The sequence below is a fragment of the Cucurbita moschata genome, unplaced genomic scaffold (assembly GCF_002738365.1).
Source record: "Cucurbita moschata cultivar Rifu unplaced genomic scaffold, Cmos_1.0 Cmo_Scf00014, whole genome shotgun sequence".
In the NCBI taxonomy this organism is placed as follows: domain Eukaryota; kingdom Viridiplantae; phylum Streptophyta; class Magnoliopsida; order Cucurbitales; family Cucurbitaceae; genus Cucurbita; species Cucurbita moschata.
The window spans coordinates 1,937,679-1,954,736 of record NW_019268530.1 but is presented as its reverse complement, the minus strand read 5'-3'; the positions used below and the strand labels follow the sequence as shown (position 1 = coordinate 1,954,736).

The window sequence follows — 17,058 nt, the reverse complement described above, 5'->3', positions numbered from 1 at the left end:
GGGCTATGAGCTTAATTTATATCCAATTATTTCTTGTTTTATTATATTTTTTTAATGCCTTGATGTAATGTTTCTCTAACACATCTTTCTATAAAAAAGAAACCCAACTTTTTTATTTTTAATTTCAGATTTTTAAAACATAAAAGACAGCTATTTAGCATGTATACTTGTTGGAAAAAATAGTGAGTAAAATAAATAGCAACCACATAGAGTGCTCTCTCCATATGAAAAAGGGGCTCCAGACCAAAATCTCATCTGGTCATTGAGGCCGAACCTAAACCTGTGCTCGAGACTTCCCTAATGTCTCTAGAGCAGCATATCTATCTCTAGCTAATTGCTATATGCTTTATCGGAGAAAATCAAAAAGTCAAGCCGATGGAAAGAATCAGCTATTTGAAGAACCTTACCCAGATTAGAGTAAACGAGTTTTTAGAGTGAGAATAGAATAAAGAACCATAACTAAGATGGTTTGGACCTAAGTTCATGACTCGCTATGGGATCTAATTTTATTTGTGGGTATAATTGGATACATAATATTTCTCTATTATAGTTCATGCACATCTACATGGACTCAATAGGACATGCTCACGGTGGAATTGACAAAATAGAAAGGAATGTGAATAATATATCGTGAGTGTACTTGTGAGGCCTCACATCAGTTGGAGAGGGGAACGAAACATTTTTTATAAGGGTGTGGCAAAACTCTTAGCATACACGTTTTAAAAACTTTGAAGGGAAGCTCGGAAAAAATTACAAAGAAGATAATATATGCTAGTAGTGGGCTTGGACGGTTACAAATGGTATTAGAATTAGATATTGGGCCAGGCCCTGAAAGAGGTAGATTTTGAAATCTCACATTGATTGGACAGAGAATGAGTGCTAGCAAGGTCATTGGGCCTAGAAGGACGTGGATTGTGAGATTCCACATTGATTGGAGAGAGAAATGAGCGTCAGTGAGGACGTTGTACCCCGAAATGAGGTGGATTGTGAGATGAGATCCCATAGTTGGAGGGGGAGCCTGTGAGATCCCACATCGATTGGAGAGAAGAACGAGTGTCAACGAGGACATTGGGCCCTGGTGGATTGTGAGATTTCACATTGATTGGAGAGAGAAACCAGTGCCAGCGAACGTTGTACCCTGAAATGAGGTGGTTTGTGAGATGAGATCCCATGGTTGGAGGGGGTGGGGGGGCCTGAAATCCCACATCGATTGGAGAGAGGAATGAGTGTCATTAGGCCCCAAAAAGAGGTTGATTGTAAGATCCCACCTTGATTGGAAAGATCAACTAGTGCCAGAGATGACATTTGGCCCCAAAAAAGAGTGGATTGTGAGATCCCACATTGATTGGAGAGAGAAACGAGTGTCAGCTGAAGTTGCACCCCGAAATGATGTGGATTGTGAGATAAGATCCCACGGTAGGAGGGGGAGCCTGTGAGATCCCACATCGATTAGAGAGAGCAACGAGTGCCAGTGAGGACGCTGGGCAGATGGAGAACCTGAGATCCTACATCAATCGAAGAGAGTAACAAGTGCCAACAAAGACATTGAGCCCGAAGCGAGGACGCGTGGAAATCTCTCCCTACTTGAGGGAAAGTCCAAAACAGAGACCGTCCAAAGAAGAGAATACCCGATTCTAGATAGCAACAAGAACGTGGCTAAGGGCAATGGTAGTAATGATGACGTAGTGGCACCAACAGTGAATCAGCTGAAAAACATGGCTTATTGTCCATACATAATAACATTAACCCATAAATCACAAACACCACCACTTTCATCAATTTTATTTATTTATTTAATCGAAAACCAACTAAAAAGTTAACTCAATTCATCAGAGATATGAAAGAAACACTCCAATCTTTATCCACCAATTACATTATTCCTTAAACATACGGCGGCTGTCTTCTTTTTCTAACAGGGATGTTCACGATTGAAGGGTCCACAATTTTCCGGCGGCGGAGTACTTCTTTTCTCGCCAAGGCAGCTGTCGTAGCGTGGCGGCCTGTCGCATTCCCCGACGGCAGGTTCGGTAGCGTTGCTAGTGGCGCTGGTTTCGAACCCTTGGGATTCCGCCAACACCCGGCTGATGTGCAACGACATAAGAAACTCCGACTCGATGTCTTCGTCTCCAACCAGGCTTCGCTTTGCATCTGGGTCGCGATGAAGATACAATGAGTTCATAAAATTATTATAAATTAATTTGTTTTTCGAAAAGTGATTCCAAACTTACCGGAAGTGTCACATCCAGTTGGGTTGAGTAGCAGAACCATGATCATGGCGGGTATCATCAGTGCGGCTGCAGCCATTGCTGGCGGCGATGGGCGGCGGAGGAGGACGACTGGGGAGGAAGAAGAATGGGGAGGGGTGTTTTGAGTATGGCGATGAGCTTAATTTGTAGTAATGTCTAACTCATGCAATTCAATATTTTTCTGTTGAGCTCAATAGTGTTATTCATTATTCCTACTTATTGTTTTGTCTTTTGTTTAATGTTTTGATTTGATGTTTCATCTCGGTTTTGGTTTCAATTCGGGTTCTGTTATAAACATATTTTAGTTGAGTCGGGTTCAAATCATGGGTCTCTTAAAATTAGATTAGATTGATTCCAACACACCCGAATTTATTGTTAATTTTAAAATATAGATTTTGCTTACGATATAATTCACTTTATTATTTATTCTTAAACTGCTCACCAACCATACTAAAAAAATGTACAGTTGGATTGAGTTTATTATTTAATAAGAATTGTTGGATTGATGGTCTTACACCGTGCTGATCGTTGTTGAATATATGACAGAAATGTTTTTGAAAGAACGAGCAATATATATATATATGTTAATTTTTTTAAAAAGTAAAGTTGGTTTTATAATAAAAAATTGACTTAGTCGGATCGGGTTTGGTACTACTCGGTATCAACTTTTACCCTATAATCCACCAACCCTATTACCAACTTATTTGTTAATTCATATACTATCTACATTAGACTTCGTATTATCTACAATAGAAAAATCATTTAAATCATTTTAGGTCGTTTTGCAACTCCTATGGCTATCACGATATCTTTGTTCGAGATTAGGATTCTATTGACATGGGTATGCCGAAATTAAGATAAAGAGCACGATAGACCTTCACATTAGTATAATATTGTCAATTTTGAGCATAAGTTCTCGTGATTTTACTTTTGATTTCTCTAAAAGGTCTCGTCCAACGAAGATCGTGTTCATTACTTATATAAAAATGTACCAACTCGATCCAATACTATCAGTGAAAAATGAAGAACATTACGATATTCATCAACGAACATATTACATAAGTAAACGATCTTAGTGAGCACTAAATATGTGTTCATTACATTATTAATTCCTTAAAAATGCTGTAAACCCCAAACAACATATCTACTTATTCTTCTTCATTTCATTCTAATCAACAAGGATTAGCCCGATTGAAGGGATCGCAGTTTTCGGACGGCGGATTGTTCTTTCCTTCGCCGAGGCAACTGTCGAAGCGTGGCGGTCGTTCGCAGTCGACCACCGATGCAATGTTGGGGTTAGGGCTCCTCATGGTTTCAAACCTAAGCTCATCCTCCTCCGCAAGTACCCTACTAATATGCGATTCCATAAGAAACTCGGTGTCGATATCGTCTCCGATGACGTGTTTTCCGGGACCTATGGCATTCAAGACACTACTTTTACTATAAACATAAAAGGTTTTAGGATTTTCAAATTTTTGAATAGCAAATTAACTCACCTTGGGTGTGGTTGAAAAGTGGTTTGGTAAGTGCAAAAGCATCGCAACCGGTCGAGACGAGCAGCAAAATCACGACCGCTATGGTGGTGGGTTTCATTGGCATAGTTGCAGCCATGGTGGTGGCGGTAACGGAAGACGACGGCGGAAGGAGGAAGGGTGGTGGGCTCTTTGTTATGAAGTTGAGGTTAATTTATAATGCTATAGGTTTGGTCAACGCTTCTTGTTTTATCATATTTGTTTAATGTTTTTATTATAATATTTTATCTAAATTTTACTTAGTCTTATTTATAAATTTATATTTATAAAACAATATTATTATCTTTTCCCATTTATTTCTATAATTCAAACATTAAAAAAAAAAAAAAAGTAGACTTTGAAAGTTGTAAAGGAATAAAATAATAAATACCCTATGAAAATTTCTTTAATTGAATAAAAAAATTAGAAATGTAAACTTCAAATTGTAATAATTAAAATGTTGAAAACATCACATAATTAAAATTATGAGCAACTTCGATGCATAAAATAATTAATAAATTCAAGTATGAACATCAAAATACCTAACCTAAGATGTCAAAAGAAGCATACGTAACATCCAAAATTAAATATATTATAACTTATTCATACCCACTATTTTTTAAAATATATTATTTTTAACGTAATTGATTTTTTTATTCGTGAGGCTGACGATGATATGTAACGGATCAAAATAAACATTATCTATTAACGATGAGCTTGGACTGTTACAAATAGTATCATAGCCGACACTATGTAGTGTGTCAGCAAGGATGTTGGCCCCCAAGAGGGTAGATTGACACTATGCAGGGTGTCAGCAAGGTTGTTGGCCCTCAAGAAGGTGGATTGACACTATGTAGTGTGTCAGCAAGAATGTTGGCCCCCAAGAGGGTAGATTGACACTATGCAGGGTGTCAGCAAGGATGTTGGCCCTCAAGAGGGTGGATTGACACTATGCAGGGTGTCAGCAAGGATGTTGGCCCTCAAGAGGGTGGATTGACACTATGCAGTGTGTCAGCAAGGATGTTGGTCCACAAGATGGTGGATTGCACTAGGCAGTGTGTCAGCAAGGATATTGGCTCCCAAGAGGGTGGATTGACACTATGTAGTGTGCTATGCCGTGTGTCAGCAAGGATGTTGGCCCCCCAAGAAGGTGGATTGACACTATACAGTATGCCAGCAAGGATGCTAGCTCTCAAGAGGGTGGATTGACACTATGCAGTGTGTCAGCAAGGATATTGGCTCCCAAGAGGGTGGATTGACACTATGTAGTGTGCTATGCCGTGTGTCAGTGAGGATGTTGGCCCCCAAGAGAGTGAATTGATACTATGTAGTGTGCCAGCAAGGATGTTGCCCCCAAGAAGGTGATTGACACTATACAATATGCCAGCAAGGATGCTAGCTCTCAAGAGGGTAGATTGACACTATGCAGTGTGTCAGCAAGGATGTTGGCCCCCAAGAGGGTGGACTGACACTATGCAGTGTGTCAGCCATGTCAACAAGGATAAGGATGTTGGCCCCCAATAAGGTGGATGGTGAGATCTCACATCAGTTGGAGAGAGAACGAAACATTGCTTACGAGGATATTAAAATCTCTCTCCAATAGACACATTTTAAACTCGTAAGGCTGACAACGATACGTAACGACTCAAAATTGATAATATCTATCATCCATGGAATTGTTAAACGATGAAATCTAAATTCATCGTTCTTCCCATTCTAGTCGATTATATCATGTGGTGTACAAATCGAATCGAGGCAATCCATCATTAAATGAAATCGAATCCAAGCACAACTTCCCCATCTACCAAAATTGAATATCCTTCCATTAAACTTCATCTTCCTCCTCACCATTTCTTCACTCACTCACCACCCCACCATGGCTACAATCATTCCCACCATCTTTGTCCTTCTTCTTCAACTCCTCCTCCCCACCGGCTCCACTTCCACCGCCGTCATTGCCTCCTATGACACCAACCGTCTCATCGGAGAAGATATCATCCATTTCGAATTCTTGATGGAAGCGGAGGTTCAGCAAATGCTGTTAAATTTTAAACCGTTATTCCAAAGTCCCAAAACCGGAAACCCCTCCCGCCCAATCTGCAACCGACCACCGTACATATCTTGCCTCGACAGGAAGAGGGAAAACAAGCACGTAAACTGCAACAACTATCATCGAGATTGTTTATGAAAGGAAAGAAAAGGAAGATCAAATTATGGATATTGATAGTAAATGCGTTTATTTTGTTCATCGAAGATGAGTTTTATTCGTCTCGTTCTTGTCCTTTTATATTCTCTGTTTCTTCGTACTAGACTCGTTTCTATTCTTCCTTGTACATTTCAATTTGTAAAGCATCAATTCTTATTCCAAACATAATTGACTCGATCGTGTAGTCTTGCACTTGTTATATTTAATACCTCTAAAGTTATGGATGGATTATATTGTATATATTAATTTCTTTCACCATATAAAAAAGACCATAAATTTAATGAGCACCGAACAAATACACCTTTAATTAAAAAAATATCGACTTAGATTTAGATATGAAAAATAAGAATGAATATCACGCCCATGTAAAATGAAATTTATCTTAGAATCAAAACGGAATGAACTATCGCTAAATGCTAGCTTTTTTTTTTTTTTATTCGCTTAAAATCAAAATAATAATATTATTATTTACCACCTTTCTTTAAACTTATTCTATTCTAGGTTTTCTTGATTAATATCACATCCCCACAAAGTATCGATGCTTTGTGTTCATCATGGCCCTACCAATGAGGATGGGTGGAAACAATATATATTTCTTTCTCTTCATCTTCTTCCTCCTTCGTCTCGGTCTGGATGGCTGAGTGCTTCTTCTTGATCAGCACCAATCTCTGTTCTCGTCCTCATTCCTAAGCACCAGCTTTCGTCCTCGTCCTCTTTGTCCTCGTTCTTAAGCATGACATTAGATAGTAAGCTTTAAGTGTTGTCGTTTATCCAAAAATTGTTAGCATGTTGAAGAGAAGCACGTCAAAGATGAGAAATTCAAAGTGTAATAGAATTTTGGTGTCTGTCAATGTGGTTGGGAGCACAGGACCCATTAGGTTCGTGGCAAATGAAGATGATTTGGTTTGTGAGGTGATGAAGACCACTCTTACATCATATGCTCGCCTTGCTCGTCTACCTACTCTCGGAACTAACGTTGATAACTTCGTTCTCTATTGCGTTAACGATGGAATGGATGGTACGTCTCATAAACCCTTTCTTTAAATTCTTAGTCACCAAAGTACTTATTTTTTTCCGTTCTTCAGCTCTAAGCCTTAGGGAAGCCATAGGAGCAAAGCAAGTTAGGCACTTTTTGCTATGTAAGAAGGAAGGGACTTCACATGCATCGTTGCCTAAAGAAAATGGGAAAAATAATTGGAAGACGTGGCTGACCAAGTCTTTACTTACAACGTACAATATTATTGCACGTTGAAAAATTTGTCTAATGAAAAACAGTGATCGGTCAATGTGTGTTATAAATAATATAATTTGGTCGTGTTTTTCGTTATAGAAGATGAAGTCATATAATGAATAAAATTTCTTAATCTAGCTTTATGATTCTAATTAACTAAGAATATTTTAATTAATTAGATGCCCGGTACGTAATAGCATAAGTCAGCAGATATTGTCCGCTTTAGTTCATTATGTATTGTTGGCAGCCTCACAGTTTTAAAACGCGTATGCTAGGGAGAAATTTCAACACCCTTGTAATGAATGTCCGTTACGTATCACTGACAGCCTCACGATTTTAAAACACGTTTTCTATGGAGACAACTTCACGATTTTAAGCAGCCTCATCTGCTAGGGAGAGGTTTCTATATTTCGCTCCCCTCTCTAACTGTCTCCTATTGGGGGCGCTTGCACACCGCTAGTAGATATTGTACACTTTAGGCTTTTTTTCTACCCTGAATAAGTTTCCACACCAACTACTATAGTTATTAGAAAATTTGCATGACACAAGAAACCATTAAAAAAAAAATTACAGTTCACACTACCATCACTCTCTCTATTTATCTACATCTTGTCCAAGGATTCCGATTTGGATAAACTCGGCCGAGGCAACTCAGCTTGACTCGCCGCCGGTACAGGAGGCCACAGCCCACGCCGAGGTGGCGATAAGCGGCCGAGTGTGCCAACCCAACGTCAAACTTCCATTATTCTCTTCAACTCTGTAACCATTTCCGCCGCCGAACAGAGCCAACAGAGTACTCGCCTGCTTGAACGCGTTTGAACCCAAATGAACCATCTCGAACCCACTCGAACCCAACCGGCTCTGCCACTGCGCCAATGTCTCGTGACGCTCGACCCGGTCGGAACCTTCACCCGCCACCACGTTCAAGATTTGCCTCCCCAAATACTCCTCCGACCCTGCCACATCCTCCTCCCCTGCCAGCGACCCTTCCAACGAATCGAACAAGCTCGAGTAATAATGTAACGCTTCTGTGAATCGGCCGGTGAACGATGGTCCGTTGTGGTCAGCGACCTGCTCCACGACGGTGACGATTTTGGGGTTAAGTTCTTTGATTGTTCTTAGAACTTTCTCGATCGCGCCCGGATGCGCCAGTAGCCGATGGAGCTCGAAAACAGAGTTCACGATGACCGTTTCTGATTCTAAATTGAGTATGGACGGATCGAGCTCGGCTAAATCGTTGCAGAAAGACCCACGGAATTCGAATTCCACACCGATCGTATCCGCGAATTGAGCCAATTTCAAACCCACTTCCTGTAATCCGTCGGTGGAATTTTCCCCCGGCGGGGGCCCGATTCCGGTGAGATAAAACGCCGGCGGCCCTCCGGGACGGAGCGCGAGGGCTTGAATCAACGCCGGCCATTGGAGGCCTTGCTGAAGGCTAAAATCAACGACGTGGACGGTTGCGGCGGTGCCAACAGATTCGAGAATCGCTTGATTGGCCGTGAAATGGGCGAATTTCATATACGGGCAAGACACGTAGAAATTCATTTGGAGAAGATCGGTGTATGAAGATGCATATTCGAAGAGCTTTTGTGGGTGCAATCCGTAAATGTGGTGAGTAAGGGCTTGTGCAAAATAACCGGCGACTTTCCTCATCGCGCCGCCTTGGGCCTCGACGAGGATTCTGATGTGTTTCAGTAATGTATCGGCGAGGTTGAGGTTGTTGATATCGACGGCCTCGGCGCAGGCGAGGAGGGTATGGACTAGATAGACGCCAGTGTCGGTGGAATCCGCCAGAACCACCGTGCGCGACGGCTCTGACGACGACGAAGAAGAAGAAGAAGCAGTAACAAGAACCGATTCGGACTCTGATTTCTTAAATCGCTTTCTGGGTGTATTGGAATCGATTTGGGGGAAAACAGCAACGCCCGGGATTGCTCGGAGATCGTACTCAGAGTCGTCGGCGAATGCCGCGACGGCGGAGGTTGATTCGGCTTCGGCGAAAACAGAGTCATCGGTGTTGAGTTCAGCGAGCATGCTTTGAACCCACGAAGACACATCGGAGGGATTGTAATGGACGGTGTTGGAAGAGAGATGAGAAATTCCGTCTTCTTCCGACAAACCCATTACCATTTCGAGCTGTTCGAGTTTCAGAGCGACGTCGGCCATGTCCGACAACCGGACATTGTAGCCTAGAGCTGCTAGGAGCTCGTCGTCGTCGTCGTCGTCCTCCTTCTCCGGCCATATCTTGGCCTTGCCGGCGGCGGGATTTGGTGACTGGTAAGAGTGATCTCGCTTCATTGGATGGGATTTCTTACTCCATTCCTAGAATTTCCTCCGAAGCTCCAACTTAAATCGACGTCTGTGCTTCTAAATCATTATCCAACTTTAAAACCTCGTAAAATGCAATGGAAGCCACGTGGCATGAACAACATTACGAGGGGTCAACTTGCTCTTGCAGTGTCCACTCAAAAGGCCACGTGTTCTACAGAACCAAGCTTAGTGGCTTTTCGATTACACCACGTGGCTGAAGCGTGGCCTTCACGATCCTTTTTATTCGGGGGTATAACCCACGCGCCTATGCAAACACCAGGTGGGCCCCATTTACAACACGACATTTTTTTAATATTTAAACCAACGCGTGGACCCACGCACCAATTTTTCGCACTAAAACATCGTGTACGTGTACATATATAACGCCACGTCCTTTGTTAAGGCCGTTACGTCCACGTCATCTTTCTTTATTCCCATCATCCACGTGAACGGAATTTTCCAAGTCTACAGATTTTTATAAAAAAATTTGTAAAGACAAACCCAAAAAAAAATATTTAAATTAACATAAACATTTTATTATTTTTTAAAGTTAAAAGTCTACCGTTGTTAATACTATTTTATTGATATTTTTTTTGTTAAATGTTATTTAATATAATAAAAATGTTGAATTTACGTTGATGTGAAACTCAGTAAATGATAAATGAGAAATTCATAGATGAACTGAGATCACATCTAAATGAAAATTATCCTAATGATAAGGCGACTAACAAATGTTTAAAAGAATTAAAAGTAATTATTTATACTAATAAGATCTACCTTACTTTCGGTGCCTCAATCAATTATAGGAACTTCAGGGTTAAGTGTGTTTTACTTAGAGCAATTGCACTGCGTTAGGCGACCTTCTCTTCTAGAAATTGGGGATACATGTGAGTGAGGACAAGAACAAAACATGTTATAAGGATTCGACCTATAACATGAAATTCCAATTTTACCCTTAATATTGTTCGGTCCCATGATGCAGAAAAGCAGGAATGTTGGATCCTCCATAAGCATTCAACAACCAAAAAAATTTCAAAGGTAGATGCCCTTTTGACTTCACATAATGAAACCCCTCGTTCGCTTTGACTTTAGTTCAATTCTATGGGACTGCTAAACAGATTCAAAGTTAGGGATCATATTTTTCCATTGTTGTCCCCATGTCACTTTATGTGAGATCTAACATCGATTGTAGAGTGCAACGAAACATTCTTTGTTGTGAAAACTTCTCCATAATAAATGCATTTTAAAATTGCAAGACTATGGTAATACGTAACAAGCTAAAGCAAACAATATCCGCTAATGACAAGTTTGGACGGTTACAAATGGTGTTAGAGTCAAGCACTGAACAATGTGTCAACAGGGACTCTAGTCCTCCAAAAAGGTGGATTATGAGATCTCAAATGAGTTAGAAAGGGGTACGAAACATTCCTTGTAATAGTACTGAAACCTCTCCCTATCATACGCGTTTTTAAAACCATGAGACGGCTATACATATCAAGCTAAAACAGACAATATCTACCGGTGGATGTGTCGTGTTTGAACTTTTAAGGTTTGAAACACTAAAGAAAGGATGACTAGCACAGGTGAACGTGAGCCCTCACACAAACCACACCACCACATTTTACAACAATTACAACTACAACAGCTCACACAGCAACAGAGAGAGCGCGAGTCATGGCACTACCAATTAACACTTCACTGCACACTGCAACAATCTATCTATTATAGAACGCTAACTTCAGTCAACAGAGCCTTCACCTTAGGCGGTCGACCTCTGGGCCTCCCGCTCGGTGGTGGCAGAGCTGTTGTGGTCACTGACTGAGGCAACTTCCTCGGTCGTCCTCTTGGCTTCCCTGTCCCAGATGATACCTTCATCTTCACTGCCTTTGCTGCAATGGGAGGCTCCCTCTGCTCCTTCGGCTTGGGAGGCCTGCCACGCCCCCGCCGGGGAGCAGCCGAGGGATCCCTCTTCATGTAGTTGTTCTTCCAGAACACAAGCTCTCCGCTGGCCTTCATCATGTTCAAATGGAGCGTGAGCAAAGATGAGTGCCCAGTTGGTAAGTTCTCATATGTTGATTCAATGTACTTTGATATCGTGGACTTGTTTGAGCCATTGTCACTGTTCAATGCTTCAATAGCCCTTAATATCATCTGCAATATTCAAAACATTTCCATCACAAATGGTGTTTTGATTCATCCTTTTTCCTTCCATGATTTGTAGATCTAGAAAGAAACTTAAGAACAGATCTAACATCTACAAATCTTCAAAAAATTAACATCAAATCTCTTATCATTTCAAATCAAATCCAAAAATGAAAGTAGAAATTTCCCCTGTTCATCAAATCATCACAGAACAACAACAAAAAGAATCACGAGAAACTCTGATTCAAGAACAAATTAAGGTGCAAACGCACAAACCCAGAAGCAGATTCAAGAAATTAAAGGTAGTAGGACGAAACCCACGAAGAATTAAGAGAGAAAAAACAACAAAATGAAGAACAAATCATGAATGAACCTGAGGGTAAGGAGGCAGCTCTTCAGTCGCCATTGAAATTGAAAAACAAAGCTTTTATTTCCCTGAAGCCTACAGAAAGCAGCTGGTAGAAATAGAGAGAGGAACCAAAATTGACTGCAAAACTGTTTGGATTTAGAACAGATTTGAAAAAGGGATTTTTGAGAAATTTCTTCTTTTTATTATTATTATTATTATTTTTTTTTTTTTTGCAATTTTGATGTCAATTGGGAACAGCTGGAATCTTGAAGATGATAATGATCGGAGGGTCTGTATTTGGCAATGGAAGTTTTCTGCACGGATTGATGACGTGGTACAAGGAGTAAAATTACGGTTTTACCCCTAACTATGTAGCTTTCAACATTATGGGATGATGAGAATCCTTTGGTGACCTTAGGCAAAGTACAACCAACAAAGATCTTTGGAATTGACCATTTAAATGTTTCATCGTAACCATCATTTCATTCCTAGCATCTCACGAACCAACATAAATCATTTTAGCATGTTTTATCTTTGAGCGGCTGCTATTAAGACTGAGGAGAGACATCATCTACTGTTGCGATGCCACTGCATAGCACCAAAACTTTACTATTGCTGCTGCTTTTCAAATATACATCTGGTTGCCGCTACTGCATAGCATCAAACTTTACTCTTCGGAATATCATGTTACGGATCACGGACTTCTACAAAGGGGTGATTCGTAAAGGATAGGCCCATTGGGCTTGAAAGATTCAAAGCCCAAATCAAACATGAAGATGATGAAATTCTCTATGTTAGCATTACCGAACAAACATACTTTTTGAAAAATTTCATAAACCCAATCATTTCATCCCCGAAAAAAAGGAAAGAAAATTAATAATTAGGAAAAGAAAAGTCCTAAAAAGCACTCATTATTTAATTCCCAAATGTGTTTGAGGAAGAAGCATCATTAGAAGAGAGATGGAGTGTTGGGGAGTGGCCAATTGGATAAAAACACAATAAAATCTCATCAAAATAGTTGCAAAAATGGAGATGAACATGTGTCGGGACGGTGCCCGCTCCACGTGTCGACCTAATTGACCAATTGGGTTCTTGGGATATCCTCCAAAACTTATTGTCTTCTCCTCCTTTTGTGTGTGTGATCTCCAAAATGCTTTGCTTTATAAAAAGTTAGAAGAAGAATGTAGAAGAAGTACACATGTAATGTAATCACTTTGTGTGGTTGTACTTCATATGGGTTCTTTCTTGTTTTGCCATTTACCTTGCATGCTAGTGATTTAAATTACTTTAAAGTAACCACGAGATCCACGTTGTTGAATCGAGTGATTATCAATATTGATCAAGAAAGGAACGTGCATAACAGTAGCTTGTTGAACTATAATTTCTGCCTCGTTGATACTAAGATAAGTCAACACTAAAGCCAAGAACGTCAATTTATGGGTAAAAGGAACATCTTGAAAACATTGTATATACCGACGGTAATAGCTCAAATCTACCACTAGCAGATATTGGATATTATTTGTTTCGGCCTGTTACATACCGCTATCAGCCTCACAATTTTAAAACTCGTCTGCTATGGAGAGGTTTCCACACCCTTATAAAGAATATTTCGTTCTTCTTTCCAACTGATGTGGGATCTCACACTAACTACTTCTAAACCGTGACGACTTTTACAACAAACCCAACAAGCATTTAGACTTTTTTTTAGTTCTAACATGTCAGTCGATCTCTTACTTGAATGATACATACTTAAACTAGTTGAAGTATGTCCAAACCCTAGATGACTCCCTTGTGCGATAGACACGTGTATGTTGTTCATGACGCTACAAAGGAAGGGAAAAAATAAAGAACTAAACGTCATCTATATTATGTAAACAGTCAACACGGAGCCAAAAGGGTCGATCTACAATAATAAAAAAATGGTTAAAACATGAATTTGTTCGTATATTTTACTATGATTGGTGGAGATGATAGAGAAGTCCTAAAAAGAGAGCACTCTAAGAATAAAAGAAAGAGGTGTGTGGATAGAAGGTAAGAGTAGAGGAAAGTGGAGAGGTTTTTTAATCCACAAAATGTGTGGAAAAGTATAGGACATGGATGACTTGGAAAGTGAAGTAAAGATGTGGGGATTGTGTTTGGTGTGCCATTGGGTCAAAGATTTGATCACTACTTTTCTATAAATTATTTGATACCAACCAAATACATATACACATCATAATCTCTTCCCTTCCATAATATTATGTCATTTTTGTGTATTGCTTACGTCCTTGCCTAGCTTACAAAGTGGGTTTGATATGTGCACGGGTTAATTGTGGTTATTCTCGACCTAAAGGTTAGAGGTTGAAATCTTCTACTCTATATGTTGTAACGATCCATACCCAGAACTTGGAATTCAAATTCGACACCTGATGACTCGACATGGTCACGTTACTTACTTCTTGCTTCTAACAGTGAAAACTATTCTCATCTAGTATTATCATGGTGTGTTTTAGTTCCTCTCTATGCTTTATTCATAATTTTACCATACCATAATTCGCTAACTTAATTATCGATATTTATCGTTGAAATTTAACTTCATTATTATCGTTTCTGTAACAGCCCAAGTCCACCACTAGCAGATATTGTTATTTGTGAGCTTTCTCTTTTATGTTTCTCCTCAAGATTTTGAAACGCGTATGTTAGTAAGACGTGTCCACACTCTTATAAGGAATATTTCGTTTTTTCGTATCGAATTTGAATTTGAAATCCGTTTCGAACGAAAGTGACTTAATTTCTTTCCATTTTTTTTTTTTTAAGTTTTTTGAAGAGATTGTGGAAAATGTTGGGTTGAATTAAGAAAGATGGAGAAATATGAGGCTTGAAATGGAAGCAAAGGGGAGTGGGGGCAGTGGGGGAGGTGGCGCTTTCTGAAGGTGACAACCTAAGCATGCTCCCTTTGTCTCTCCCCAACTCACTTTACACAAAAACATTCATTAGTGGGTTCACTTTTCATCATCTTATTCTCTCCCACATCGCCTAATTCTTTCCATATCGTTCATTATTTAAGAAGTGATAGTGAGTAATGGTATAAATTTGTAGGTAAGGGGGTTCCCATATTCCATTCATTATTATCACTCTTTTAAAAGAGGAGTTCGTGGGAAACCATGGGAAGGCAGCCATGCTGTGAGAAGGTAGGGTTGAAGAAAGGGCCATGGACAGCTGAGGAAGACAAGAAGCTCATCAACTTCATCCTCTCAAATGGGCAGTGCTGTTGGAGGGCTGTCCCCAAACTTGCTGGCCTTCTGCGATGCGGGAAAAGTTGCCGACTTCGATGGACTAATTACCTAAGACCCGACCTTAAACGAGGCCTTCTCTCTGATTTCGAAGAGAAAATGGTCATTGACCTCCATGCTCAACTCGGAAACAGGTCAGTCGGTCGGTCTCTATTTCTCCTCTTCTCTGTAACTCAATTTTGAATCTTTCTTGTATTTTTATTTTCAGATGGTCTAAGATTGCTTCCCATCTTCCTGGAAGAACCGACAATGAGATAAAGAATCATTGGAACACTCACATTAAAAAGAAGCTAAGAAAAATGGGCATCGACCCTCAAACTCATAAACCTATCTCCTCCCCAACGGATCAACTTCAACCCAATGTAGAGAGATCATCGAACTCATTGGTTGTCACTGACGTCGAAGAGGAACAAACAACGGCGCGCATGAGTGTCATTGAGCCTCAAGCAATTCTAGATCCTTGTATTCCTTCCTCGTCGTCTTCGTCTTCTTCATCTTCGTCTCCTTCAACCTCGAATCCAATTGGGTTTGAAGACCTCAAGCTCCCCGATTTCGATTGGTTATATTGCAACGACACGAATAATAATGGCAGTGATGTCGGATTTTGGGAAGATGATTTTAGTAGTTGGGATTTCTTGGTTGGTCATGAGGACGGTGAAGTGCCAATTTTCCAAGAATCTTGGCCTTGTGGATTACTATGAACCCAACAATAACATTATTCTTGTCAAAATGTTTGTGTTTTTTTCTTGTAAAATGATTGGTCCTAAGAGAGAATAAAATATTTTTAAAAAATATATCATGTGTTTTTTTTTTTTGTTATGGTCAAATAAATTGTATTTTTTTTTATATAGTTTGAATATTTAAAATTTATTATATGCTCGATCCGATGACTTTTTTATTGAAGTGTATTTCAAAAACATGCATTTTCTAAACTTAAAAACATTTTAGAATAATAATAATAAAACTCAATTTCTATATTATTTTTTATAAAAAATTATATTCTAAAACTAAAAATTTTATTTTTAAGAATAATTAAATAGAACAAATAATCTAAAAATTAATTTATAATAAATATGTAAAAAAGTATTTTAAAATTTATGATAAGTTATGGATTTATACTTCCATTTATACTTGGAATAATCCAAAAACTTTTTGTTTGTTAACATAGCCCATTAAAATAACTAATGGGCCTATCATTTCTCTCTAAAAAGGCCTAATCTGATGGGCCTTCTTTTTGTTTCTTAACATAGCCCATTAAGATAACTAATGGGCCTATCATTTCTCTCTAAAAAGGCCTAATCTGATGGGCCTTCTTTTTGTTTCTTACCTAGCCCATTAAGATAACTAATGGGCCTATCATTTCTCTTTAAAAAGGCCTAATCTGATGGGCCTATACAAAAACATTTTGTTTCTTAACATAGCTCATTAAAATAACTAATGGGCTTTTTTCCCCCAACTTTCTTATGAAATCACTAATGGATTGATTTTATGTCAATTTTCTTTTAACAAAAAAAAAAAAAAAAATAGATATATTGAATCTAAGTACATGTTGTCCACTTTAATCTGTTACATGCCATCATTAGCCTCACACTTTTAAAACACATCTATTAGGGAGAGATTTTCACACCTTTACGAAAAATGTTTCGTTCTCCTCTTTAACCGAAATGGGATCTCACAATCCATCTCCTTAGAAATTAGTGTCCTCACTGGCACACCACCTAGTATCTGTCACATGAGTAATTATGAATATACCTTCGAGACTCAAAAAAAAAAAAAAAAAAAAAAAAA

General features: G+C 39.3%; 6 protein-coding genes across 7 annotated transcripts in view; 3 read left to right on the top strand and 3 right to left on the bottom strand.

Annotated features, from left to right (window-relative positions):
- Positions 1–3,261: 3,261 nt before the first annotated feature.
- On the bottom strand, positions 3,262–3,898 carry LOC111452043. The gene is made up of 2 exons (XM_023092569.1): positions 3,743–3,898; positions 3,262–3,660 (listed from the first exon to the last, which is right to left on the bottom strand). The coding sequence occupies exons 1-2, from the start codon at positions 3,855–3,857 to the stop codon at positions 3,419–3,421; spliced, it is 357 nt and encodes a 118-aa protein (XP_022948337.1). The 5' UTR covers positions 3,858–3,898; the 3' UTR covers positions 3,262–3,418.
- A 2,681-nt stretch (positions 3,899–6,579) lies between these two features.
- On the top strand, positions 6,580–7,346 carry LOC111452042. Its single transcript, XM_023092568.1, has 2 exons — positions 6,580–6,981; positions 7,049–7,346. The coding sequence occupies exons 1-2, from the start codon at positions 6,750–6,752 to the stop codon at positions 7,213–7,215; spliced, it is 399 nt and encodes a 132-aa protein (XP_022948336.1). The 5' UTR covers positions 6,580–6,749; the 3' UTR covers positions 7,216–7,346.
- A 388-nt stretch (positions 7,347–7,734) lies between these two features.
- Positions 7,735–9,799, bottom strand: LOC111452033 (DELLA protein GAI-like). The gene has a single exon (XM_023092551.1). It carries the CDS (start codon positions 9,493–9,495, stop codon positions 7,846–7,848), a length of 1,650 nt encoding a protein of 549 aa, XP_022948319.1. The 5' UTR covers positions 9,496–9,799; the 3' UTR covers positions 7,735–7,845.
- LOC111452036 (glutamine synthetase cytosolic isozyme) overlaps positions 9,008–17,058 on the top strand; it is an 18,277-nt gene continuing 10,226 nt past the window's right edge. The window contains exon 1 of one of the 2 annotated variants that reach the window (XM_023092556.1): positions 9,008–9,040. The gene's annotated coding sequence lies outside the window, so the exon portion shown is untranslated. The remainder of the gene's footprint in view (positions 9,041–17,058) is intronic. The other variant, XM_023092555.1, reaches the window with a different exon arrangement.
- Positions 10,943–12,181, bottom strand: LOC111452041 (HMG-Y-related protein A-like). Its single transcript, XM_023092565.1, has 2 exons — positions 12,023–12,181; positions 10,943–11,658 (listed from the first exon to the last, which is right to left on the bottom strand). Exons 1-2 carry the CDS (start codon positions 12,053–12,055, stop codon positions 11,230–11,232), a joined length of 462 nt encoding a protein of 153 aa, XP_022948333.1. The 5' UTR covers positions 12,056–12,181; the 3' UTR covers positions 10,943–11,229.
- On the top strand, positions 15,054–16,085 carry LOC111452040 (transcription factor MYB20-like). The gene is made up of 2 exons (XM_023092564.1): positions 15,054–15,404; positions 15,479–16,085. The coding sequence occupies exons 1-2, from the start codon at positions 15,142–15,144 to the stop codon at positions 15,969–15,971; spliced, it is 756 nt and encodes a 251-aa protein (XP_022948332.1). The 5' UTR covers positions 15,054–15,141; the 3' UTR covers positions 15,972–16,085.